Source organism: Archocentrus centrarchus, chromosome 6 (genome assembly GCF_007364275.1).
Source record: "Archocentrus centrarchus isolate MPI-CPG fArcCen1 chromosome 6, fArcCen1, whole genome shotgun sequence".
NCBI classification, from domain to species: Eukaryota; Metazoa; Chordata; class Actinopteri; order Cichliformes; family Cichlidae; genus Archocentrus; species Archocentrus centrarchus.
Window position 1 is genome coordinate 7,955,052 of NC_044351.1, and position 25,892 is coordinate 7,980,943.

Genomic DNA, 25,892 nt, shown 5'->3' on the forward strand with positions numbered 1-25,892 from the left:
ATCAGGCCAACATCTGCATTAAAAAATGCCTCGAGACAGTTTGGTATACCATATATGACAAACAGATTTTATTATTGTTTGACAGGGTAATTTAATACCAGCATGTCACCTCATGACAAAAATACATGAGAAAATGCCGTGAGATGATTCTGCACAATGTTGCTATAAAGTCAAAGCAACATTTTTTGACCTTTTGAGGAAAGTCCTACAAGTCATCGATTTCATCTACTCTTTAACATAATAAGACGAAGGTGCTGAAATACACTGAAACTTACCATAGAAGTTTTGCAGAGAGCAAAGGTGCTTTCAGCTACCTGAGACACTCAGCAAGAAACCTTATCAAAGCCTAGCGCAAACTTTTTTTTAAAGCCATCATTTATGGGCTGTAGGAATGTTTCATAAAAGCTGCAAAAGTACTGCCACTATAAGTAGCCTAAATACACCATCTACAATGACACAAAATGAGCTGCCTTTCAACTAAGGAACATTACTCTCAGCTTTTAACTCTTCAAGAAGAGACACACATACCAACTACTGAGCTGATTATGAATATGATTTGTTCTTAACAGCTAATTGGACCAAGCTGGAAAAGTCTGTTCTAGTCTGGGTCAACTGGAGATAAAATAATACAGTTTACGATATGAAAACTATGAAGTCTTCTGCCAATTGTATTCAAAAACCAGCAAACTAAATCTCACCAAAACAGGCTCTCAACCAAACTGCACTTCTGTCACACTTTTTCAGGAGCTCAGGGAAGGAGAAAAAAATTAGATTAAATGTGAATTGTATATATTTATTTGATAAAAGTAGCAGATGCAGATGAGGCTGGGGCTAAAACTGACCGGTTCTTCTGTGTCATCTATCATATTTATGCAATACCAATTTTCAAAGACTTGAATATGTCTAAAGTTTATGGAAATGGTCTTTGTGAGGTGTTTTTTGTCCACAGAAGAATCCCTGGAAGCTACCAAAGAGGACTTTGGTAGCCAAAGGAAAATTACCAGCACCGTTATAAATTACATTTCCAACAGGTTTATAGTTGGGGTTTATTCTACTGTGTATACATTTTTGTTTATCAAATGGTCAGAAATGACAGGAAACTAAAGAGATATCTGTCAGATCTGACCTTCATCGTAGCTGCGCTTGAAATTCAGATTTTGAAACTGGTTCTATATTCCCTGCCTCACAGGGGCGATTTATTGGCTTGCTACATGTGAGTGTAGGTACAGGTCTTCCTATTCTCTTTTCAGGTTATGGTTGTCATTCTCTACCAATTAAACATTGCTGTTAACTTCTGCTCTGTCTCCTTGTTTTACTGGCTCTTGTTTTGTCTCGTCTCCATGCTCGCTAGCTAGCTGTCCAAGTTGTCTTGCCTTCATGTTCATATTTTTGAATCCCCTCTGTGTATGCAAACAAGGGATTTTGTAGTCTTGCAGGAGGAGCAAAAGAGAGGGCAACAGGTTTATCTAAGGTGAACATCAATCCACCTCTGCTGCACAACCGGCCAGTTGTCCTGTACTCCTCCTGCAAGTTATCAGACCACTGTAAGTATGTGAGGAGGTCTCCTGTATTTAAGTGCTACCTTTGACCCAATCTATTACATTATTCACCATCATGTTCAGAGTATATAAGTCAAAAACAGAGTTTGTACAATCCTAACAAGCTTAAAAGTCAATATGCTAATCATCATAGTTTTTAGGCCTACTACTATCTGTTTGCTAGTAACAACATGCCTGAAGATACAATTTAAAATGTGTTATATGTAGAAAAAACCTTGGTTCCTCTCCATGAGTTAAGTGCATTTTTTATGCTTGACTGATTCAGAGGTCAGTATTAAGTGGCTTAACAAACAAAAAAAAAAGCAATCCTCTGAAAATGGTCAGGTACAGTCTCTCATAAAATGTTCTGTATTCAACAACCTCACAAGAATGATGAAAGAAGATGCTCTTTATCAAAACAAAGAGCAACTAAATGACATGTTTCTTATACGTTAATCACACTTTTCTCCCCACCTGATGATTACAATGATGTAATGTTATTGCTAATCACTTATCGCCTAAGGAGGATGCAACAAGACAAGTTTAATAAGGGCTGATGACTAACTAAATGGAGATTAGATGAGCCATTCTGGCCAAAGGTGGCCAATGTGAGGACTTTAAAAACAGTTTTAAGGGAGGGAATCTAATTGTAAAGGAGGAACTAAGAAGAAGCATAAGCATATACTGGTCTCAACCAGTAAAAGGAAGTGAAAGTATTTTATCAATGCAAAACTGTAAAACTGTAATAAAAGGTTAAGCATCATAAGCTGTTTCAGTATATGCGTTTTCTTTATTTTTACTGTATTGTTGTCAAATTTTATTCTCTGTAACTGACTGTGGAGAAAAATTTAAATTTCAAGTCTGTAACATCACGATGATCAGGGCACATTGTAGCTGTGGGTTTTCAGTTTCAGTCAACATCCCCACTGTGAGATTAAATGAAATAATATTTGCAGCCATGGGGGACCGTCTGTATGCCATTAGTTAAATCTGATAAAGCAAGGACATGCTGACAGGACACAAAACCCTGGTCAGAAATCCAGTTTGGCTTTGATCCAGCATACAAGTAACACAGTACCTCATGTGACGGGATTTTTTTCCCCTCCATCTTTGACCACATACAGGAGACATTCATTTCTGACTCACTGAGAAAAAAATTCAACCTGCCGCAACACCTCATAAATGCTTTTCATAATCTGCTGATTGTTCACTTTAAAACCTGCTTACTGTGAAGGAAAGGAGTTTGTAAATTACCAAAACCCAAGAAATCACTTTGATCAAGACATTAAAAGGGCCCTATTATGCTCATCTCTAGCTGCCTTTATCCATGGACTCCAGCAGAATAGCTTTTCATGTTTCGCATTTCAAAATAACTCTTTATAGCAAACACTCAGTTCATCCACCGTCTGAAACAAGCCATTTTAGCTTCTCCAACTTTAAGCTACTCCACCTTTCAGCTAACCTCTGATTGGCTGTCCCTGGCAAACAGAAAGTTTAAACCACATACTGTATATAAAAAAAGGGATGTTTCAGTTTGCAGAAGGAAGCCAAGACAGAAGTGTCTTAAACCTGCATTTTTTCCTTAAAGGTCAACAGGGGCCTCTGGTTGCAAAAAGACATACGGCTGTACCATACTCTTCTATCCATAATAATACCAGTATAAATTTTTATGTGACAAAGGGATAATATTGTGATATTAATGATATAGGAAACCCATGTTTTTGCATCCCCTATTTGGCACAATAAAGAGACAAACCCAGGCATGTTTGAGAGCAAAAGCAGTATGTCAGCCTCTGACAATTTAGGAGCCAAAAATGGAGCAAAAATCAGACTCCAACAAAACATAGTACAGCACAAAGCATAAGATGCAGAAATAACAGCTGGTGATGTGCAACCTAAAAGTTAGCAAGCGGCTTAGCTGAGCATCGCTGGAGCACACTAGTCGCACTTCATACGACAGGAAGAACAAATGGTGGATATCGTTACGTGGCGGGAAAGGAGTGCTAAGCAGCTGGTTAAAAAGACAGGTCAGTAGGCAGTAATTTCATACCTGTCAATTCATTTTTTTAAATGATTTCCCATGTGTTGTTAAACAGAGCAAGGAATTTTAAAAACACAGCTTTTCCAAACATCCTAGTTTTATTTTGGATGCTTACATTATTTTACTTTGTGTATCGTTTTTGCTAGATAACAGCCTGCAGTCGTTTGTTGTAGTTTTCTTTCAAAATCTTCACATATCCTTCTATCTTCATGATTCCTTCCACCTTGATGAAATTCCCAGTTCTAGACACACTGAAGCATCCAAACAGCATAATATTCCTACCACCATGTTTCACTGTGGGGACGGTGTTCTTTGGCTTGTACACCTCTCCCCTCGTTCTCCAAACTGTGGCCAAAATCTGACGCTTCCAATATGCATAATCTTTCTCCAGGTTGTCTTTAGCATACTTCAGTCTGGCCTGAAGGTGTCTCTTCTGCAGAAGTGGAGTTTTTCTTGGTCTGCAACCTCGCAGTCCATTCCTGTACAGAGTTCTAGTGATTGCCTTCTTGGAGACTACAGTGCCCTAAGTCATTCACTACTGTCTTTGCAGTTGTTCTGGGGTCTTTAGACACATCTCTCACTAGATTTCTTTCCAGAGTCTCTGAAATCTTTTGCTTTCTACCTCTGTCAGGAATTATCTGTACTGTATGACTCTGAATTTCTTGATGATACTTCTCACTCCAGTTTTAAACACTTGGAAATGCTGCAATAACTTTGAGTATCGACAATTCTTTTTCTCAAATATAAACTGATTCCTTCTGCTTTTGGCATGATGCTTTCTCAAGTAACAGCTCAAACCCTTGTTGAAGTTTTTATACTGTGTGTAAACTGGAAGATAACCGTGAGTTTTAACTTGATTTTACAAGCTTTGAGCTTTACAAAGTTAAAGCACGTCATTGTACAGTCATGGTTTGTGCTGTGGCGCAATAAAAAGGTCAGCTTTTCAGGGGGCTAACAATACTGACCCTAGTAATTTAAGGTTAAACCTGAAGTACATCCTTCCTGAAGTCTTATAATTTCCCTTGTTCAATCATGAATTAACTGTGATTAACTGCATTTTTTTGGAAAGCTAAGTTTAATTTCACTAACCACACCCAGATCTGTTTACTGTCACACCTGTTGAATCAAGGAATCACTTAAATAGAACCTGTCTGACAAAGTGAAGACAGCTAAAAGATCTCAGAAGGCAACACATCACGCCATAATCTAACTGAACAGATGAGAAACAAAGTCATTGACATCTATCAGTCTGGAAAGGGTTACAAAGCCATTTCTAAGGCTTTGGGGCTGCAGCAAACCATGATGAGAGCCATTAGCCACAAATAGAAAAAAACTGGAACACTGACGAACCTTCCCAGGAGTAGCCAGCCTACCAAAATTACCAGAAAGATTTTATCCATTGACAACTCATCCAGGAGGTCACAAAAGAACCCAGAACAACATCTAAAGAACTTCAAACCTCACTTGCCTCAGCTGAGATTAGTGTTTATGATTGAACAATAAGACTGGCAAAAATGGCAGAGATGGGAGAGTTCCAATGAGAAAACCACTTCTGATGAAAAAGAACACAGTGGCTTGTCTCACATTTGGCAAAAAAACAAAACAAACAAACAACAACAAAAAAAAAAATCTTGATCCCCAAGACTTGATCCCCAAGACTTTTGGGAAAATATTCTGTGGACTGATGAGACAAAAAGATAAATTTTTTCCAAGGTTTGAGTCCCGTTACATCTGGTGTAAAGGTAACATAGCATTTCATTAAAAGGACATTATATCAAGAGTCAAACGTGGTGGTGGTAGTGCTTTGCTGCTTCAGGACCTTCATGAATTGCCATAATTGATGGAACCATGAATTCTGCTTTCTACCAGAAAATCCTGGATGTGCGGCCATCAGTTTCTGCCCTGAAACTCAAGCTCACATGGGTTATGTAGCAGGACTATGACCTTTACACATCAGCAAGTTGACCTCTGAATGGCTCAAAAAAAGGGGGAAAAAAAAGAAAAAAAAAGAAAAGCATTTGGAATTAATGTCCTGACTTGAATACGACTGAGATGCTTTGGCATGACCATAAACAGGCCATTCAAACTTGAACCCTCCGATGTGGCTGAATTTTAAAATTTCAACTCATTTACAGTTATTGCAAATGCTTGACTGCAGTTCTTGTTGCCAAGGGTGGCACAACCAGTTATTAGGTTTTTTGTTTGTTTGTCTTTGTGTGTGTGTGTGTGTGTGTGGGGGGGGGGTACTTTTTCACATCGGGCCAGATAGATTTGGATTTACCCCCCCCCCCCCCATTAATAAATGATGTAATCATTTTCAAACTGCATTTTGTTTGATCTGAAACATGAAAGTGTAACAAATCTGCAAAGAAACTAAGAACTCAGGAAGGCGGCAACTGTACCTCTAAGCCCCAGATCCTGCCTTGGAGTACAGAGCGCTGGCATTAACAGCTCCATGTAGTAAAGGACAGATGAAACTGGAAGGAAATGCTGTGGATGTTTGCATCGTGATTTCGGTCTTGGTTTAAGAAGTGCTACATTCCTGAAAGAATAACCTTTGATGCCTTTCCAGACTTCTCAGTGAGGATTAGGGTTTGCCAGGAAGTCAATTCAGCAACAGCAGCATTAACACCTTAAGAAGTGACAAGGTGAGAGGGAGCAGCAGACATGCCAAATTAAACCTGTCACACTAACCTCCAACGCCCATGCTTTTGGTTATGACAAAAAAGACATTCACTTCACACACGCTCACATTCTTCAAAGAGCTTATGTGTGCCTACAGGCTCTCCTGCCCTCTCTAGCGGGAGCCAGCTGGCTTTCTGAAAGAGCACATTCTTCCATCTGCTGCTCAGCGCACAGTCACAGGAGACGAATCCACCGGCTGCCGTGAAGGCACGAAATGCCAACTACACCACCGAGCCCGCAGTGAATGACCAGCAGAGGTGAACACTTCAGGTCCGCAGGACTAAACTGAACATTTCTTCAAAAAAAAAAATAAATAAATAAAAGTCACCAACAAAAAGCCTGCTTTAAGAGCATCCCTGGCAGAGGCGTTTCCTGTAGTTAGATGAAGAGGAAACTTGGCAAACAGCCGCTCTAAACTCTGGAGTCACTGTTAATAGTGACTCATGATGGAGCCCATTAAAAGCAACACACCGCCCCGTGCCTTATGCTGCTTGGCAGGACAAACTCATTCCACGGCAGCTCGGGAGCATCCTGTTCACGCTCCGGTGTGCATTTAACATCAGCCACGCGTGTGAGGACTTCCATTTAAACTGGGCTCGGAGAGTCTTAGCCACTACCTCAAACTGCTAGCTAAATGCTAACAGGAGCTGCTGGCTAACGCTGACAGAAACTTAATAAAAAAAAGAGAGAGAGAGAAGTGGAAGCGCTGTGAATGGCAGCGTTTACAGGGATTACGTGAGACAGCTTACCTCAGTTTGTATACGTGGGGAAGCTGGTGGAAGCCTTCTTCGTAGCTAGCATTTCTCCTGTCCGCAGTCCAGAATGTGTCTCAGTATCCAGCAGCAGAGACTCTGTGCGTGTGTGTGTGTATGTGTGTGTGTGTAGACGTGTCCGCAAACGGGGCTGGAAGGCTAACCTTAAAGCTAACAGTTACCAGCTAGCCACCGGCTCGCTAACCTGGCCAGTTAGCCCCCGCGGCCTCAAGGTGTCGCTAATTCACCTGCAGCTTACAGCAAGCTCAACCCGTGGCTCCAGAAACACCTCTGAATATACTCACTGATCTCAGCCCACCTGTTTGTTGGAGATTTGGGATCCTTGAATAAAAACACATAGCAATAAACACATGGTGACTCATATTGTTCTGGTCTTTTGTCAGTGATGAGTTGACAGAATACATACAAGTGTTGGCAATAGGAAGCAAGACGTTTAATTTTTATTCCTGTTTTGTAGTCTGAATAAACTATTTCTCACTTATTTTCCCAGTGTATGCATTCCAATATGTTATAAACTGATATGCAAAACGTTTTATTTAGAAAAACTGCTTAAATGGTTGTGGTTTATGCTACAGACATTTATTTTGAAAATTACTTTTTTGTAATTTCCATATGTATAAGATGGAATCAAAACCAGACTTTTCTATATTTCAAACTTACATTAATCATTATTACAATTCTGTTAAGTTGAAAAATAAGGAAGAAGTAAACAGTATTTGGCACATATAAAATTATCAGCCAATGTAAAATGTAAGCGCCATTATGTATTCTGACTCTTTGCTTCCTGACACCTTGTTTGTGCTTTTAACCTGTCTGTACACTGCTGGAAACGTTTCATCCACCCTGCCTTTCAAAATAAAATCAGCAGCCTGTCAGCTGCCATATCTACTGGGAAATATGAATCATACCATACAGCTGTTATTCTGCACAACCATATTGTGATCTCTGCCTGCTGCCAAGTTCCTGTGCAAGCTTTCATACTTAAAGCATTTTCGCTCTCTCTTATCCCACTGTTTTCTTCAAAATCATTAAAGCCATGGTATTTTTTTAATGAAAATATGAAAACATTAAAATAAATAACATGAAAAATATAAAACAGAAAATGAATGGAAGTTAAAAAATCTGCAGATAAAACATCAAATCAATCATTCCTCCTGAGTTTTTTTTTTTTTTTAGAAAGTTGGTTACATTCACCCAGAATATCCTTGAATGCATGCAGTGACAAAAAGATGGGAAATGTTTTCATTTAGTCACACTGAGTCAGCATCCACATGGAATCTTTCTAAAACAGGTTTCACTGGATAAATTCTATGTAATATCTAAGACAAGACACTTAAACTTGTTGTTGATCCAGTTCTTACCAGAAGTTTTCCTGCTCTTTCCCATTCTATATCATTAATACCTAAAATATCAAAACAGAGACACTAATATAAATAAGGTTATTCCTAATATTCTTGTATTTCTAAGATATTCAACAAAAAACTTTAATTTGCCTGCAGCTTAGAGGACAAAGTGAGTGAATCACCCTGAGAGACACCTTTAGAAGATTTTGCATAACGTGTGTGTACATTTCACTTGAAGATCTGGGATCCACCCGAATGCAGGACACTTATTTTCTGGTGATATTTTTGTACTTTTTATCAGTTTATGGTGGAAACAAAAACTGGGTGCTGGGTACCAATTCGACATATACTGATTTTCTTATGTTTCTATTGCCAGACACGAATGCATGTTGCAGATAAAGGTTTTAAAATTACTTTCAATTTAATACAGTGTGAAAACTGCATGAATTCATTAATAATTCCAGTTTGCTTTTGTAGATCGACTGGAGAGATTCTAACCTTTAATGGCAGCAGACAAACATACAGATGAAACTGCAACTTTTTAGGTATCTTAAAGTTTTAATCATATGTACCTGTAAATAGTACACAACTGACAGTTTTTAACTGACAAAGATAGATATTGTCTGTTTATACCTGCAAAGCCAAGTTCATCACTTTGCTCTTTGCCTCGTCTCTCTCTGAGGCAGCTTCTGGTTAAATGATCAGTTCCAAAAGTGTGGCTAAAAACTTCAAGAACCTCCACTGTTGCTGCCCTCCTTTGAGCAAAATGGCACTGAATACTATAATCCTGCCATATTAGTGGGTGTGTGGTGGTTTATTTATTTTACCCCCCCCCCCCCCCCATTTATGTATCATAAAAAACAGCATCAGAAATTATCACTGAGTCGGTAAATAGAAAATTTGTCATTTAATGCAACATAATTGTGACTGAATTACAATTAATCTCATGGAAACAAATCACCAAACTGACAGACAGGATGTTTCATACAGGTATATATTACAATGTGCCTTGTTATATAATACAGTCAGGTTCTATTTTTAATAAAAATAAGCACTGGAGGAGAAAGGGATACTTTTTAAATTTTTATTGTAAATTGGACATTATGCACATTACTTTAGTGACTGATGACTTGTTAATTAAGCTTGTTAAGTGGTCGCAGAACTCCCTGCGCTGAGTGAGAGTTCAGACGATATCAAGTCAAAAGGTAGCCAGGAGTGCTGCAAAGCTGGAGAGCGCACACATAGGACAAAGGGTGAGGGGGAAGTACCAAAATGAGAGAATAAGAACATTGAGTGACTGACAGTGGTGGCTGCTTGTGCCAGGATTCCAGTCAATGAACACAAAACTTTTCCTATTTATTTTAATTTTTTGGTGTGTGTGTGAGGGGGGGGGCATTAACCATGATGTGAGTTGTTTGTTTCAGCTGTAGTAACTGAGCACTTCTGTAAATGCAGACAAAATTCTCCCAAAAATGAATTTGTTTTCACCATTATTGCAAATTCAAACCATTTTTCCATCAGGTCAAACCAAATGCATAGTCTCACTGACACAAGACATATTAACGTGAAACTGTATTTTATATGGGTGTTTTTACATCCGAGTATCTGCCCCCTGTCCTATGTCTCGCAATGTTTCCTCGAGAGATTTTCCAAAATACGACCATGAATTCAGTATACAGAGGAGTTAACAGTGTCTGTATACAAGCAAAGCAGTCATCCAATGTGTCATGATGTGTAGCTGTGAGACCAAACATTTCTTTGCCCCCGTTTTCTCTAATTTTTTTGTACAAAGACAATACAACTATCCAGTCATGCAACGTTTTTTTGGTGGGGATGGAGGGCCGGGGATGGAGGGGCTTGGAGTTTGGGGGGGGGGGGGAGCTGACTGTTATCTTCGCTGTTTTTAAGCATTCTGCATTTCCTTGCCAATCTTGTAGCTCAGGATCTTGTTCCAATCGATCTTGGTGCGTGTCACAGGAAGCTGGCGGCGTAAGGCTTTGAAGGTAGTGTCCGACATGGTCTGGTAATTCTCATTGATGGCCGTCTAAAATGAATGAAAGAAAGATGGAGAAAGACAGAGAGGGTGGGATGTAAAAAAACAAACAAAAAAAAAAAAATAGATACGATTTCTTTTTTTCAGGTATGGAAAAGTGTGCTGTAGGATGATAAATTTTGGGATTTTTACTTCACTTCATAATATTTCCTAACACAGAACATTATTATCACATAAGGTATGTCTGTTTTCTCCAGGCCTGGTTGTGGACGTGCAGGTTTCTCTGAAAAAGTGCAGCATCCAGCTTCATCAGTGTGACTCAGCTTTCTATTCATCATCATTTTAAAACTTGCCACCCTGTGCTGGAGGTTTGTTTCCCAATTAGAGTAACAAGCTCATTACAACTGGGGAAAAAAAAAGCAACTTGAGGTGAAAGTTCAGTTTCAAAGAAAGCTGATGGCATACCTGATAGTCATTCTCTGCAGCCTCCATGATCTTAACAAACTCCTTTGCAGTTGCAGTCTCATTCTGAAAACGTGACATTCAATTTAAGAGGGGAGAGAACAAGACCCAGCAAGAAGAAACTTTCAAACCTTCACAGTGCAAGTAATGACAGGAAAAACCTCCCGGGCAGCTATCACCAGGTCAAAACTAAATTACTGAAATACACAATTACATTTGTGATAGACTAGCTTACAGATGCACAATCACTCTAAATAAATAAAGAGAGAAAATACTGCATTCAGTATAGGGAATGATTGCTGTAGCTTCTGTTTGCACTTCAGATCTCTGAGTTATGCTTTGAGTTATACTCACAGAGACTGACATGGACTCTTGAACCTCTTTGTGGCTCACCAGCTGGACATTTCCATCCTCATAGTAATGAACCTAGAATGAATGAATGGATAAATAAATGTATTAATTAGGCAGAGTTTGTTTACAATTTATTGCCTTCAAATGATTTAAGCTGTGGAGAAAAATCAGCTGGAAGCCAGACAAATAAATCTGAAGAAGGTTACACCCCCCCCACCCCACCCCCCAAAAAATAAGAATGAACTGATAAAGGCTCTGGTGAGCCTTAGTGCTGAGCTTATGGAAAAATGGAACAAGGGTGCAACAGAAAATAACCAAATTTGGTGGGAAGTAAACAAAACAAGGTGAAAAAGCATTTGATTAAAGTCTACATGCAAATAATCTCACAGAGCATGTGTGTCCACATGATGACACAACCTAGTCTGTTTGTTTTCTCATTAAGCCAAAGATTCAGATACCTGGATTTTCATGATTCCTGCCACTTGGGTGGTGGAGGGAGAGATGGTGAATTTCCATTCTGACCTCCAGCGTCCGTTCCTGTGCAAGATGAGAATAGTCTTTACCGAAAATTAAACAGAAAAGGAATCCTACTTGGTGTTTTGGTGCATTACAGTAACAATGCGGATAGTAAGAGAAAATGATTTACAGTGTGATGTATAACACTACACTATAACACTGTTGTGTGCCTTCCTACAAAACTACATGAGTGCTTCAAAAAAAACTGTTTCTTATGAGTCAAGATGACACAGAAGATGTTATCTGGAGTTTTGTTAAGATCCATGAAGATGTGAAGGACTACACGGTGTTCAAGTTTGAGGTGCTCCATGTCATGTCATGATTTACTCAGTACAAGCAGTTATTGCACCATAACTAATGATACCAGTAAAAAAGGCTAACTCCATTCAGGCACAGAGGTAATTAGAGGTTAATTAAAGGAAATCCCTGAAAAAAAAAAAAAAAAAAAAAAACAAGCAAAGAAATAAAGACACAAATACAGAACACATGGTGTTATTGAGCAATTTGAAAAAATGTTCTGAATAAAATCATGAAATACAATCATTCAGCTTCAATGTCATTTCCTCTGGAGAGATGTGGCAGACTGTAACCGTGACCTCAACCTAACATTAAAAAACACAAAAATAGAAATGCTGTATTTCTAATGCATTTGAGGTTTGACTGAAACGTTCTCAACTTTTCTATCTTGTTATTCTTGTGGAATAATTAAAGACATGCCACAGGAAAAAACAAAAAGATCCAGCAGCTGTTTATGTCAACAAACTAAATTTGCATAAGTGTAGTGAACAGATACAGATATTAGCTTGGACACTCTACTGTTGATTTGACTAAAATTTGCACATTACTGTTCCAGCTTACTACAAGGTGCTCTGAAGCTCCTCCAGGACAAGACTCTCAAACATGTGCTCTTGATGTCAGAACCAGCCTTTCAAAGCATCCAACTGGGCCAACTGGATGGCTTTGCAAAATGTGAAAATTGCAATGCCCACTTTTTCTAATGTGGGGGTGCAAGCATTACACCAAAGTGAAAATTGATGAAATTATGGAAAATATCTGTAGACATTGACAAATGTTTGAATCATAAAGCTAATACACCATCCTTTTAGTTACAAAATTCTCCATGTGAAAGTTTTGTGCCTTTCCACTCTGCTTAGTAAATTGTAATGTGCACATAATAACAGAATGAGGAAATTGCACTTAGTTATTTAAGACATCTCAGGCTATTTGTCATCTACTTTCTAAACAAACCACTCAGTAACTGAGAAAAATATTTAACAGTGTATAATAGCTTCTGCTATCTGGCATTTTTTTTAAGGGAGTGTGGGCTTATACTTTTTTATTTAAAGCTCTTGACCTTGAGTATTTTTACCTCATGCTGTAATTCTGCAGTGGTTTTATTAGTCTGGCCCACTTGAGGTCAAACTGGGTTGCATATGGTCCATGAACTAATACAAGCTTGACACTCCTGCTCGAGGGGTTAATTTTTATTATTTTTATTAATCATGGGCTGGAGTTGGATTTTTGGTCTTACAACTATTAATGATTAGGTTAACTTGAGGTCCAATTTAGTTTATTCCTTAATATAATGATACATGATAACAAATCTGGTTGAATCCTTATTTTCTTTTTTCCATATTATAGAATCAAAAAACTCTAGAGGTTTGAGTACATATGAGCACCTCTGTTGATTTCAACTTTCAACTGCAGGCTCCTCATTATAGCAGGGACTTCCTGGAGTTGTGGGATTATTACACCCAAAACCTTTAAGCCCGATAAACCCCAGCAGCAAAGAGGATTGGTGCCCTTCTTATCCAATTACATTAACTTGATCAAAATCAACACAGTCTAACAGGCCAGGGTTTACATGCCAATTACTGTAATGCCCTTTAAGAGTCTTTAACACTTCAAGCAACATTTGAGGATTTAATTTTTTTCAATGTGCTTAAAATAAAGTTTGTTGTAGGTTAAAAACCTTCCCTGTGAATAGTAGTGCTGAAAAAAGCAAAGAGTACTGCTTTGTATCCTAGTACGTGTTCACACAGAAATAAATGTGATGAAAAAAAACTCAGAAAAGAAATGAAAGAAATGGAAAAAAAACCATCACACAAATATGCTCACTGTTTTATACATACCAGAAATTTTTGGGTTGAAACTGATGGCACTCAATGCACACGATGATGGTTTGATGTCCATCGATGGTTTTCGCATAAATCTGAAGTTAGAAGGAAAAAAAAAAAGACCTCTTCAGATTTCACATGCAGAGATTTTTAATCTTCCAGCTCGTGGCCACTTTTATAAATTCTCTTTTACTGTGTAACATGTGTGGAAATGAAACCACACAGTGGTTTGCACTTAATGGTTACAGTATTAACCTCATCCTGACCTGCTACTGAGAGGCTGTCATATTCTGTATACACAACACATTTAATAAGTAGGACAACAACAGCTTTGCAAAGTAAACTGCAAGCTTATTCTAAATACTGGCCTGCCATCACTTCCTGTCTGACACTGAGTGGGTTGATCAAATTTGATTGTACATGTTGTCTTTGCTCACTAACAACATTAAGCTCCTTTCAGCTGCTCCCTTGTTGCACACAGCGGGTAACTCTGCATATTTGATTTTGCAGATTTTCTTTTTGGGTTTTTTTTTAAATGTCAGATGCATTTTCCTGTGCAATCCCCAAAGGATAAATAATTATGTAACAAAAAAATTACTTAAAGGCTACTTCAGGTGACTCTGAACCATCCCTTAGTTATGTTACTATAGACCTAGGCTGCTGGGGGTTCCCATGATGCACTGAGTATTTCTTTTCATTCATGTCTTTGTACTCTATTGATAAACCAATTCATATTTAATCATTAGTTATTATTAATCTCTGGCTCTCTTCCACAGTGTGTCTTCTGTCCTGTTGCTCTCCCCTCAGCCCCAACCGGTCGAAGCAGATGACCGCCCCTCCCTGAGCCTGGTTTTGCCGGGGGTTTCTTCCTGTCACTGTTGCCAAGTGCTTGTTCATCGGGGTCACTTTGACTGTTGGGTTTTCTCTGTAATTACTGTGTGGACTTTGCCTTACATTATCATGTACCTTGTGGTGACTGTTGTGATTTGACGCTACATAAATAAAATTGAACTGAATTAAAATCCAAATTTCTATGACTAGATATCTGAATAAGCCGGATCGATATGGTCACCCTCTTAAAATAATGCCATGTTAATAAAGTCATGTTTTAACAAAAGTTTTATTTTTGCCTAAATCATCATATTTTGGATGTTTGATTCAGGTTCTTTTCTGAAAATAAATAAATAAATAAAATAACCTGAAAAAAAAAATGACACAGGCCATTATTTTAATGACATGAAAGAACAAGATTTTTGGTAATGAAAGCTTTCTGGCTTTTGCTTGTATTCTGAGTAATTTTGGTTAATTGTGTTTGAGCGGGATTTGGCCAGATGCTGGTAAAGACAGTTTGGACAGCAAAAGAGAAATACACTGACTGAAATGCAATCTTTAGCTTTTCTAAATGTATCAATGTTCATAATGAGCCTGCAGAAGCAGTGAACCGTAAGCTTCAGTATCAATTATCAGTCATCTGTATTGCACACCAGCCTTTGCTATCAAGATTAGAGCAATGTGCAGTAGCTGCATGTCTTTTTAACTCCAAAGTCAGATGCTGTGAAAAAAAACTCTCTTGCTTGATTTTATGAAGAACTAATAGATTTTAAAAGTCAATGAAAGAAGGTTAACTGGCTTTCTGAGGTTAACTGTTCATTTAAGTTACTGTGGTTATGGAGCAGGCTTTGAACATACGGTGCAGACGCCACTCGGATAGTGCTCCTTGACGTAGGCCCTGACAGCCGAGTCCACAGCACTCCTCCAGCCTTCCAGGGAGCTGTCAACATCATGGGGCCGTGGGTCGCTGGCCTCCTTCCTCAGGTGGTCAAACTTGAAGGAGATCTTATTCTTGGGGTCCAAGACTCGGCCATTCCCAAGGTCACCATGCTCTGTGATTAGGACCTAAAATATAAAGAGGAAAAGAAAAGGAATGAGAACCAGAAATCAACAAGGGAGAAAGGCAAGAAGGAGAAAGAGAAAGAGGAATGGAAAAAATAATACAGTGTGTAAGAAAGAAAAATTAATAAATAATGAGACAAGAGCATGAAAACCAGAGAGAACAGCACTATAAAAAAAAAAAAAAAATAGGGCTGTGGCAAATGATACAAGGAGACAGAGGAGAAGAAGAGACAGCAAAAGGGTGAAAAAAAAAAAGACGCATGAAGGAGAAGAAAGAGAACCATAGGAACCAAAAGCATCTCCCTGAACTTCTACTGCCTTCCACCTCAACACTCAGCTCAGCCAGCTGGGTATCAGACAGGGGAATTTCAGCCCAGGATAATGGAACAGAGGGACATGATGACATCTTTACATAAGACACTGCAATCATTACTGAAGCCAACACACAGCCACATTCAGCCAGCACAAACACTCTCAGACTGCTGGCTTACTTGTGGTTCCTAGGATACTTAAGAGTAGAATGGGAGGCAGAGCCTTCAGCTTTCAGGCCCCTCTTCTGTGGAACCAGCTCCCAGCTTGGATTCAGGACACAGACACCCTCTCTATTTTTAAGATTAGGCTTAAAACTTTGCTTTATGATCAAGCTTATAGTTAGAGCTGGATCAGGTGACCCTGAACCACCCCTTAGTTGTGCTGCTATAGGCCTAGTCTGCTGGGGGGTTCCCATAAACCACGTTTCTTTTCATTCACTTTATTTGCTTTGTTTATACTCCACTCTGCATTTAATCATTAATTGTTATGGGCGCCTGGGTGGCTTGGTGGTGAGGCCGGCGACCACATACATATGCCGCGTTGCGGTGCGGGCGGCGTGGGTTCGCGTCCCGGCCTGTCGCCGGTTTGCCCGCGTGTCTTCCCCTGTGTCTTTCCCCCGTTTCCTGTCTCCCTCCACTGCTAGCAGAAGCCGCTGTGGCCAAAAACGCATAAAAAAAAAAAAATCATTAATTGTTATTAATCTCTGGCTCTGTTCCACAGCATGTCTTTTTTTTCTCTCCCCTCAGACCAACTGGTCGCAGCAGATGACTGCCCCTCCCTGAGCCTGGTTCTGCTGGAGGTTTCTTCCTGTTAAAAGGGAGTTTTTTCTTCCCACTGTCGCCAAGTGCTGCTCATAGGGGGTCGTTTTGACTGTTGGGTTTTCTCTGTATTATTATAGAATCTTTACCCACAATACAAAGCGCTTTGAGGTGACTGTTGTGAGTTGGCGCTATATAATTAAAATTGAATTTAATTGAATTGTTCAACCTTCACAAGAACGCACAGGCAGCAAACACTGACAGTAAAATAAAAGCGGGTTTGTGATCCTGTTTTGTGAGGAAGCAAAGGAGAGCACGGAGACTTGTTTGAACATTTTATCCAGTTTCATTTGTTTGTTTTAAATACAATGATCCTAATGAAATAATACACTCAGACCTTGGTTTTGTGTCTTAAACCATAAACCTTAAACCTCTTCTTATCTTTAAGTCTAATAACACCATCAATTTAAAAAAAAAAAAAAAAAAAAAAAAACTTCTGATGATATCAGTCTTGGCTGAATGAGCCCAAAGAAACAGACCTCCATAAATCTATGCCTTTTCATTACTGGAATGTAACACTTGTGACTGTCTAGCCCAGGGGTGCCCAAACTTGCGGCCCACGGGCCGCTTCCGGCCGCGCCCCCTTCTGGGCGGCGAATTGATGTCAAAAATAACATCCAATTTGGCCCTCTAAGTTACTTTTTTGACATTTCACCTCTTAATTGGAGGGGAAGGCCAAATGTCAAAAAAGTAACTTAGAGGGCCAAATTGGATGTTATTTTTGACATCAATTTACGAACTGGAAGAAGGGGGCGGGGCCTGAGTGGCCCGCGGGCCAAGTTTAGGCACCCCTGGTCTAGCCCATACGGAAAAACTTTATGACCTGAGTCACTCTTTCTTCCGATGTGCATCAGCTAGATGCAATATCTAAATGTGTGTTGGAGTTGTAATCATGACTAATGTGAAAAGGAATGAAATCCCTGTTCTGGAGCCTCTACACTGCCACCATCACCTCAGGGTCAAAAAGTGAAGCATGAGCTCACCTGTTCTTCGTAGCCCTCGATTTTCACGGGGGTAAACTGGTCCAAGTTGTACTGTGCAAATGCACTGCAGAGAGAGAGCGAAGATACCGAGTTACTTCTTACACTTCAACTTTAAAATCCAACTTAGAATTTATGTTTAAAGAAAAGTAATATTTAAAGTTTTTCTCTAGCTGACACAGATGAGCCAAAACTTTACTAACGTCCACCATAAACACTATAAAAGATGAGTGTCACCACCTTGGTTGAGAGGTATAGATCTGACTGAGAAGCTGAGGACACTCCACTCTCATATGGTAGTAATTTAATTACAAGGTGGCCATGCACCAAAGCATGCTCTCATCTATTTTACTCTAAATGGGACCATCATTTTGAAAATGAATACCGTGCTGTATTAAATGTAACTTTAAACTAGCAATTGAGACCATAAAATTGTTATCAAAGTAGTTACTAAGATATTAAATCGAGTGAGAAGTCGGATTTTTTTCATATACTTCAATACAATGAATTCTTTTAGTTAACAAAGGAATCGCCCCTTGCATCTTTTACATTCAGTCTATGCGCTATACCCAAGTCCACTGCTAGACACTTTTTTCCTTTCATCTTCAGTTGCTCCAATGCAAATCTATGTTTTCCTTCAAACATCTGCAAATCTGAAAGTGTGGAAATAGCACAAGGGAAGACTTACTGTGCTGCACCTTCCCTGAGAAGATTGTCATTGTTGAGCAGCAATCGCACATCTGAGAGGAAAAATGGGTGAGATTATTATAGGTGGTAGAAGAGAAATAAAACAGAGGATGAAAGAATACAGGAACAGCAGATTATCTCCATGACACGCACACAAACAAAAGTCAAAGCTGCCAGCAGTCGGTGTTTGCAGCATTTATGCCAGGGGAGTGAAGCAGACATGGTAAATTAGCTCAGTGGAAAAGAGTATAATCACACAGAGATGAAAGGGGGCCAAGTTGCAATAGGGGGCTGTTTTTTTAGTGTGTGCATGTGAGTGTGTGTGGCTGACAGGCTGTGATAAGCGGCAGGAAGACGACCCAGAAGGCATTCCTCTGAGGTGACATTTATCAAGGCAGGACGAGTCCTTAACAGTGCCAAAACACATATACACACACTGTCTCGAGGGGCACTACTTTGACAGTGTGGTGTCAACTCTTGTGCTGCAGGGTGAGTCACACTTTGAGCAAAACATCACAGTCCCAGTTTGATTTCCTGGTGGCCATAAAATCTAAATAATAGATTCAATTTTAGGCCCTCTATATTAACTGAAAACAAACCTATTTTAAAGAGAAAACACTGAGCATTTTCTGCTGTCTCACTACGTACTGGGAGTATCAAACAAGGCAGCAAAACATTTTATTGCAGCACTACACTGTAAAATTTCACACATTTTCAACAAATCGATACTAAAAATCACAGAGATACTGCCATAATTATAGACTTCACCTTTCTCACATCATATATGTGAGAAACTGCCAGCATCAGTATATCTAGTTATATACACGCCTACAGAGACAAAAAAAATCAAAATTAAAAAAGTGGTTCAACTGCCAGGGCTGTCTGGTGATTGTATTGAATTTTTTCACATTCTGGGAAAGTTTGCAACTTGTTGTGATTAAAGGCTGCCCAGAGCTTGAGGGTGTTGCACTCTCACGATCACTTCTGATCACAAGTCAGTTGCACAGGTTGCCTGATAAGAAGCAACCTTTCTCCAAACAGTCGCAGTCTAACTTGGACTGAAGGTTTCCAAATAAGTGCTATCTGATTTACAGATGCAGCCATGTTGCCATCAGTTCGAATGAGGCTTTGTCAGTGAGCACAACTTGGGGGGACTCGAGCTGCCAGCTGGTTGCATTCTGGTTGTATTCATGTAGAACAGGAAGGCTGGGGGTCACTTGACCTCATTCAATCGCAGACTGATATCAGACTGACAGTCTTATGACAACATTTATGGCTGGTTTTATTGACAGTGTTGGTATGCTTGACAATTTCATTTTACAGCAAAAAAATAAATAAATAACTAAAGCAAGACACCTTTGTCAGGGTCTGTATTTTCCAATCAGATAAAGTTTAACTTTGAGGACAGAATTTGCATTTGAGAACCGGTGATAAATTGCAATATGTTATCGCAATACTCAGCATATAGCTAAATGTTAAAAATCGCAATATTGTATTGTGAGTGAAGGATTGTGATAATATTGTATTATCGTGTGTCTGGTGATTCCGACCTCTAGGCTCCGACAAGTAAGTCTATAATTGGTCTATAAACTGCCATGGCTTTAAAGTGTGTACCAAAACTTTCTTTTTGTAAGTACACCCTGCAGTATTTAAAAGTTTCAGCACTGTGTGGCAGCATTTTACTTGTGGGTTTTATGTCATGTTTTAAGATGTATGCACTGCCGTTTATTTTTTGATACAGTCTTTCTTTCCTGCCTACCCCAGTTCCTCAAGAGGCGTTTGCCTTTGCCAGCACTCCATTGTGAGTGAGAATGTACTCTCAATGCCTTGCCTGTTTAAACCTTTATGACTGGCACCCTCACTCCCATTTGCATATCTATTTTTAAATGCTGGTAGAATTGCATCTAAAGCAGGAAGAGTTACTTGAATTCATGAATTCAATGTGTCCCAGAACATCGTTTCCTTCCACTAATAGGTTTGCAGAAATCAAGTAAAAAGCACACACAACAAAAATAATAGAATCAGACGTGTGCTTTATTTATGGATCTGATCAGCTGTTCAAAGCATTTCCTACATTGGAACATATGTTATTATGTTGTCAGCATGAACCATATGAGCAGCGCTAACTGTGAAAACAGGAAGTTACATAATTTAGTTTTTTAGAAAAAAATATTTTTTTTCCTCCTGGGACACTTTGCACAATTGGAAATAGTTTATTTTGATGTACATGCTGTCTTTTTGCAAATTGTGCACAATATGAATTTTATTTTCTCTTACCGTTTATAAAAATGAGTATCTCAAAAAGTTATGAACACATTCAAATAATATTAATAAATTTCTTGGGATTTGAAAGGATTTTGTGCAAACTTTATTTACAATTTTGAAGGATGCAGCTATGGCATCTTTATTGAGAAAAACATGTAAAAAAGAAAAAAAACTATCAATTTCTTTGTGGTTTATTACACTTGTCAGCAATTTATTTAGTTACTGTGGACTTATTAGATACATAATTTTACAATTTGGAATATAAAAGCTGTATCGTGTATAGCAAGTTGAAATGCACCAAGAAAAAAAAAAAAAAAAAAAAAAAAAAAAAGGCACTATAGCTTGTAAAAATGTAAAGATAAGCTCTGGCAGACTTGTTCTATGGTAGGTAGTAAAGGGCTAAATAAGGTGGCACAGAGCCACTGCACCATCTGGTGGTACAAAATTGTACTGCACAAAAGTACAGCCAGGCCCTAGCATAACTTAAGTTGATATCTCTTCAACAAAAAGCACTGATGTTTTGAACATAAAGTCGTAGTAGTTGTATATTCTGTTGATAGCTTTAGTTAATATTTTAAAGTTCTGAACCATTTTTTTAAAGACAGACATTTATAATAAGTACTTTTATATATACACAGTGGGGCCATTTAAATACATTTTTATGTACTTGGATGCCTTGCACGTGTGCTTTGCAGGCTCATTGTTTACATTAAACTAAATACAGTTCTAAGCAATATCATCACAATTAACCTGACAGAAAAATATACAGAGGAACAAGAACAGAAAACTCACCATTGAACACTTCGTTAAATTCTCCTGGTGGGGCATGGATGACAAAGTTAGCCGCTATGCGTACCTAGAACCAAAGATACAAGGTAGAGGTTAAGACTGCAGGTCAGTGGTCTGATTTAAACATCTCAGCAACATCAGCATGTTGAAACAGTGGCCAAAATCTGAAACTACAGCTCAACATTTCAGGATTTATTTTAGACAGATTTTACGCAATGTTATATTAGGAAAGTGGTAAATACTCCTACCAAGCACAATAACTGAAAGCTTCAAATGCACATGGTAAGCATATTTACACAATGCAACCAACAGAGGGTGTAACATGACTGTATCACTGGTTTAGAGGGTGGAGTGAGGTTTTTCTGACATCTCCATCTACGGCACATCTGAGCAGTCATAAGAGTAATTTTTCCGACTTTCTATACTTCTCCTGTTCTGCTGCACCACAACACTTCCTGTTTTCAGGTCACATGTCAAACTGACAGCCAGCTGACAGCCCCTCCCGCTCCTGCTTGCTTTACAACCATATAAGGACATAAAAATGTGCTGAGCACTTGAGTACACACAGTTTCTCTCACCCTACCCCTATACATTTCTACCTCTCTATCATTGGCAGGGGACAGCAGCTCAGTCAGGTTCCCCCTCCTCTCACAAGCTGGTGTATCAAAGAAAGTGTGCATGTGTGAGAGCATGTGTGGGTCCTGTGGGCTCTTATTAGCGAGTGTGCATACTAGTGCTCACGCACTCGGAGAGCTGCAGATTGATTCTTGTTAATGAGCAATGCTGAGAGAAAGGAAAGCATCTGGGGAGTAACATGTGTGTGTGTGTGTGTGTGTGTGTGTGTGTGTGTGTGTGTGTGTTGAGATCAAAGTTTATCTGCATTAGTCTAATTTTCTGTCATGAGATTATCATGACCCAGTTACATTAAACAACTTAAAAAAAAAAAAAAAAAAAAATCAACACAATAGTGGTGTTTGCATTTGAGCGCATGACAGATAAACCCACACTTTGCTAAACAGATGGCGGAAAATTGTGTTTGTGTGTTTATGACTTGAAATCCCTGTGGGAAGACTAATTTGCATTGGGTCTCCCTCATTATACTGGACGGCAGTGTAAACAGACTTTCCATATGCAGGGAGCATCTCTCTCTGTGTTAAGTGGAAACACAAAATCTCCACATATGCATGACAAAAAAAAAGCGTGTTCTGGATTTTACTTAAATGCTTTTTGGAACAGGCCCTGATGATTATGATTGTCATGTATAAACAGCAGCACTTAAAGGATAAAACATGTTAGGATGTGCACAACTAGATGACTAGACAACTAATCATCACTACTGTCATTAGTTGGTACCAGACGTACTAGTCGGTTAGCCTAATAAGGTTTTAAATGACACCCAGTTCCGGTAAATGTTTGTCCTAAATGTTATGCAGCCATCTGTTACCAGATGGAGCTGCAGCCCCGACATTGTTATAGAAAAATGCCATAAATCTGTTAATCCTGGCCAGATACTTTTATTAGTTTAATATTGTTAGTTATTTTTGAAGTTTTACAATGTAACTTGAAGCGCACATCCCGAGAAACGTGCGCGCATTTCCGACTACTTCCCCCAAGTTTGTACAAAGAAGCAAAAAAAAAAAAAAAAAAAAATAGAGGAAGAAATGTGTTTGCACCCTTAAAAAAAACAACTGCACCAAATTGTAGGACCCAGGAGGGAAAAAGGTCCCAGCATTTTATGTTTCTGTTAGCCGGCACTGCATATAGATCTCTGGGACATGGCCCAAAGGTAATTGACACACGCAATGGACTTGCACAAGAATAAACGCTAACAACATCGGCCACTTACGTGGGTTACATCGTAGATCTACAAAGATCCAGCACTGAAGTCTGAATGAGGTGTAAGCTGGAGGAGGTGGCTGGGGGCTCATGCTGCAGCCCCGCAACCCGGCAACCCGGCCCCGGATAAGTGGAATGGATGGATGTTTGTATTGTATTGTTTTTAGGGGCGGGACTCGATTAAAAAAATTTAATTAATTAGGAGCTTTGTAATTAATTATTCGAAATTAATCGCATTTTAATCACATTTAAATATTTGACATTATAAATATTAATTTAAGTTTGGTTGATGAATGAATCAATATACATAAGCTTAAACTTCAAAATTTTGTTTATTTTCCCACCAGTCTACTCCACAGACCAACAAAGGGCGGAAGTGCTCCTGTGATAAGCAAACTCCTGAAATTAAAGTTAAGCATCATAACTGGATAGTTTTATTCAACATTAATGTCTCACTTAATATAGTTGGAAATTAATTGTTCGCTCAGCTGTATTCCTTAATGCTGAAAAGTGTATGCTTGTTTTAACAGCTTATTTTGAATAAAGACTTAAAATTAAACCTCAAAAAGGAGAAAAAGTTCGTTCTTCGTTTAACCAGCTGCTTTTACACAGCTGTGCTTCGCACTCACAGTTGCTAGGCGACATGAGCTACGCAGAGGTGAGGGCAGGCGACGCTGATATGAAGGCTAGCTGCTCACTTCCGGCCTTTACGGTCTTCGGGCCGGGTCCTTCGAAGAATGCGGTCCCTGAATTTTTGAAATCGTGCGTCAATATAATCTGTATGCCTGGAACTCATGCACTGAGAAACGTTCCACGGTACAAAGTGCAATTAAAATGAGTTAAAAATTTTAATTCGTTATTTTCCCCGTAATTAATTACCGTATTTTTCGGACTATACGTCGCTCCGGAGTATAGGTCGCACCAGCCAAAAAATGCATAATAAAGAAGAAAAAAACATATATAGGTCGCACTGGACTATAAGTCGCACTTTTTTTGGGGGGGGGGTTGATAGAATCCGAGACTCAGAGCAGAAATTCCATCTTGAACGGCAATTTAAAATAATAATGGATTAAAGAACAGGACGAACACCGTTACGCCTACGTTATGCTAACGTAGCACATTCAGCTACATGACGCACAACGAACACGTGTTCGGTATTGTAACGTTGTAAACACACTTCCAAAGTCGGCGATATTCACAACAAAGGTCGTCTTTATTAACAGAAAAACGGCTGCTGTAGGCCACAGCCACGCCAACCACAACTACAACAGCGGAACAGCAACACACACACAGGCAAGCTCTCGGTCTTTTTCTCTCTCTCCATGCTGCCTTCACGAACCTCCCGAACAGTCCGAAATCCCACAACATCAACACGCTCTCTAACTAAGAGAATCGCTACAGTATGTTAACGTAACATTAAGTTATTCAGATAGCCATAGCATAAAGAACATACTAACAAGTTAACCAAACCATTAATCCATTGAATTCTTCATCCTCGGTGTCACTTCTAAACAATTCCGTACACTCCGTAGACGAAGCGCCGCTTCCTCTTCTGTGTCGCGTTAGTCAGACTCGTCGTCAGCTGCAGTTCCAATTATTCCAGCCTTTCTGAATCCCAACAGGATGGTTTGTCACTGAAGCCCATGTTTTCTTGATCCATCCAATGACTTCCAGGAAATTTGGGTGGCGCATTCTCCCAGTTGCCGTTAAGCTGTGCTCTCCATCCATCATCCACTGCGCCCACAGGTTACGCAAGACTGCCTTAAAGCTGCAGTTCACGGAGATGTCAAGTGGCTGGAGTATTTTGGTTCATGTGTTATAAATGTCACATATACGTCGCTCCGGAGTATAGGTCGCACCCCCAGCCAAACTATGAAAAAAAGTGCGACTTATACTCCGGAAAATACGGTAATCAAAATTAACGTGTTAAAGTCCCACCCCTAATTGTTTTATTATCATTTTACATTTTAACTTGCGTTGAGATGCGTGTCATGAATTTTAACAAGCATCGTTCATAATGCGCGGCACAATTTGCCACACTTTTAAGTAGCAATTTACCCGTTTTTTTGAGCGTTATTATTACCTCCGCCAAGGAGGTTATGTTTTCGGTCACGTTGGTTTGTTTGTCTGTTTGTTTGTCAGCAGGATTACTCCAAAAGTTATGAATGGATTTCGCTGAAATTTTGTGGAGTGGTTGGAAATGACAAGAGGAAGAAGTGATTAAATTTTGGCGGTGATCCGGATCATACGACGGAGTATTAGGGCCACATTTAGAAAAAAATAAATAAATCGTGCATTTTGAGAATAAAATCAAAATTTCAAGAAAAAAGTCGAAATAGTATTTTGTGAATAAAGTCGAAATACTATTTTGAGAAAAAAGTCGAAGTCGTCATTTCAAGTCAAATAACGGCCACGGCTGCTACACCCTCTACAAAATGCCTTGGGTAGATGAAGCAACTTGATCAGCTGTCTTAGGGGCTCTACACACGGGAG

At 39.2% G+C, this 25,892-nt stretch overlaps 2 protein-coding genes across 6 annotated transcripts in view; both read right to left on the reverse strand.

Moving 5' to 3' along the window:
• The window catches only part of LOC115781527 (suppressor of tumorigenicity 7 protein homolog), a 65,490-nt gene extending 58,250 nt beyond the window's left edge, over positions 1-7,240 (reverse strand). For all 4 annotated transcript variants that reach the window (XM_030731216.1, XM_030731213.1, XM_030731215.1 and 1 more), the window contains exon 1: positions 7,014-7,240. The gene's annotated coding sequence lies outside the window, so the exon portion shown is untranslated. The remainder of the gene's footprint in view (positions 1-7,013) is intronic.
• Positions 7,241-9,264: 2,024 nt separating this feature from the next.
• LOC115781905 (F-actin-capping protein subunit alpha-2) overlaps positions 9,265-25,892 on the reverse strand; it is a 31,599-nt gene continuing 14,971 nt past the window's right edge. Inside the window, exons 2-11 of one of the 2 annotated variants that reach the window (XM_030731841.1) lie at positions 21,567-21,630; positions 18,511-18,562; positions 17,826-17,889; positions 15,509-15,715; positions 13,835-13,914; positions 11,645-11,723; positions 11,190-11,261; positions 10,839-10,901; positions 10,273-10,424; positions 9,265-9,985 (exon numbers count right to left, since the gene is read on the reverse strand). In XM_030731841.1, the coding sequence (XP_030587701.1) occupies positions 10,284-10,424; positions 10,839-10,901; positions 11,190-11,261; positions 11,645-11,723; positions 13,835-13,914; positions 15,509-15,715; positions 17,826-17,889; positions 18,511-18,562; positions 21,567-21,630 (822 nt within the window). In that variant the 3' untranslated portion in view covers positions 9,265-9,985; positions 10,273-10,283. Of the gene's footprint in view, positions 10,425-10,838; positions 10,902-11,189; positions 11,262-11,644; positions 11,724-13,834; positions 13,915-15,508; positions 15,716-17,825; positions 17,890-18,510; positions 18,563-21,566; positions 21,631-25,892 lie in introns of both variants that reach the window. The other variant, XM_030731840.1, reaches the window with a different exon arrangement.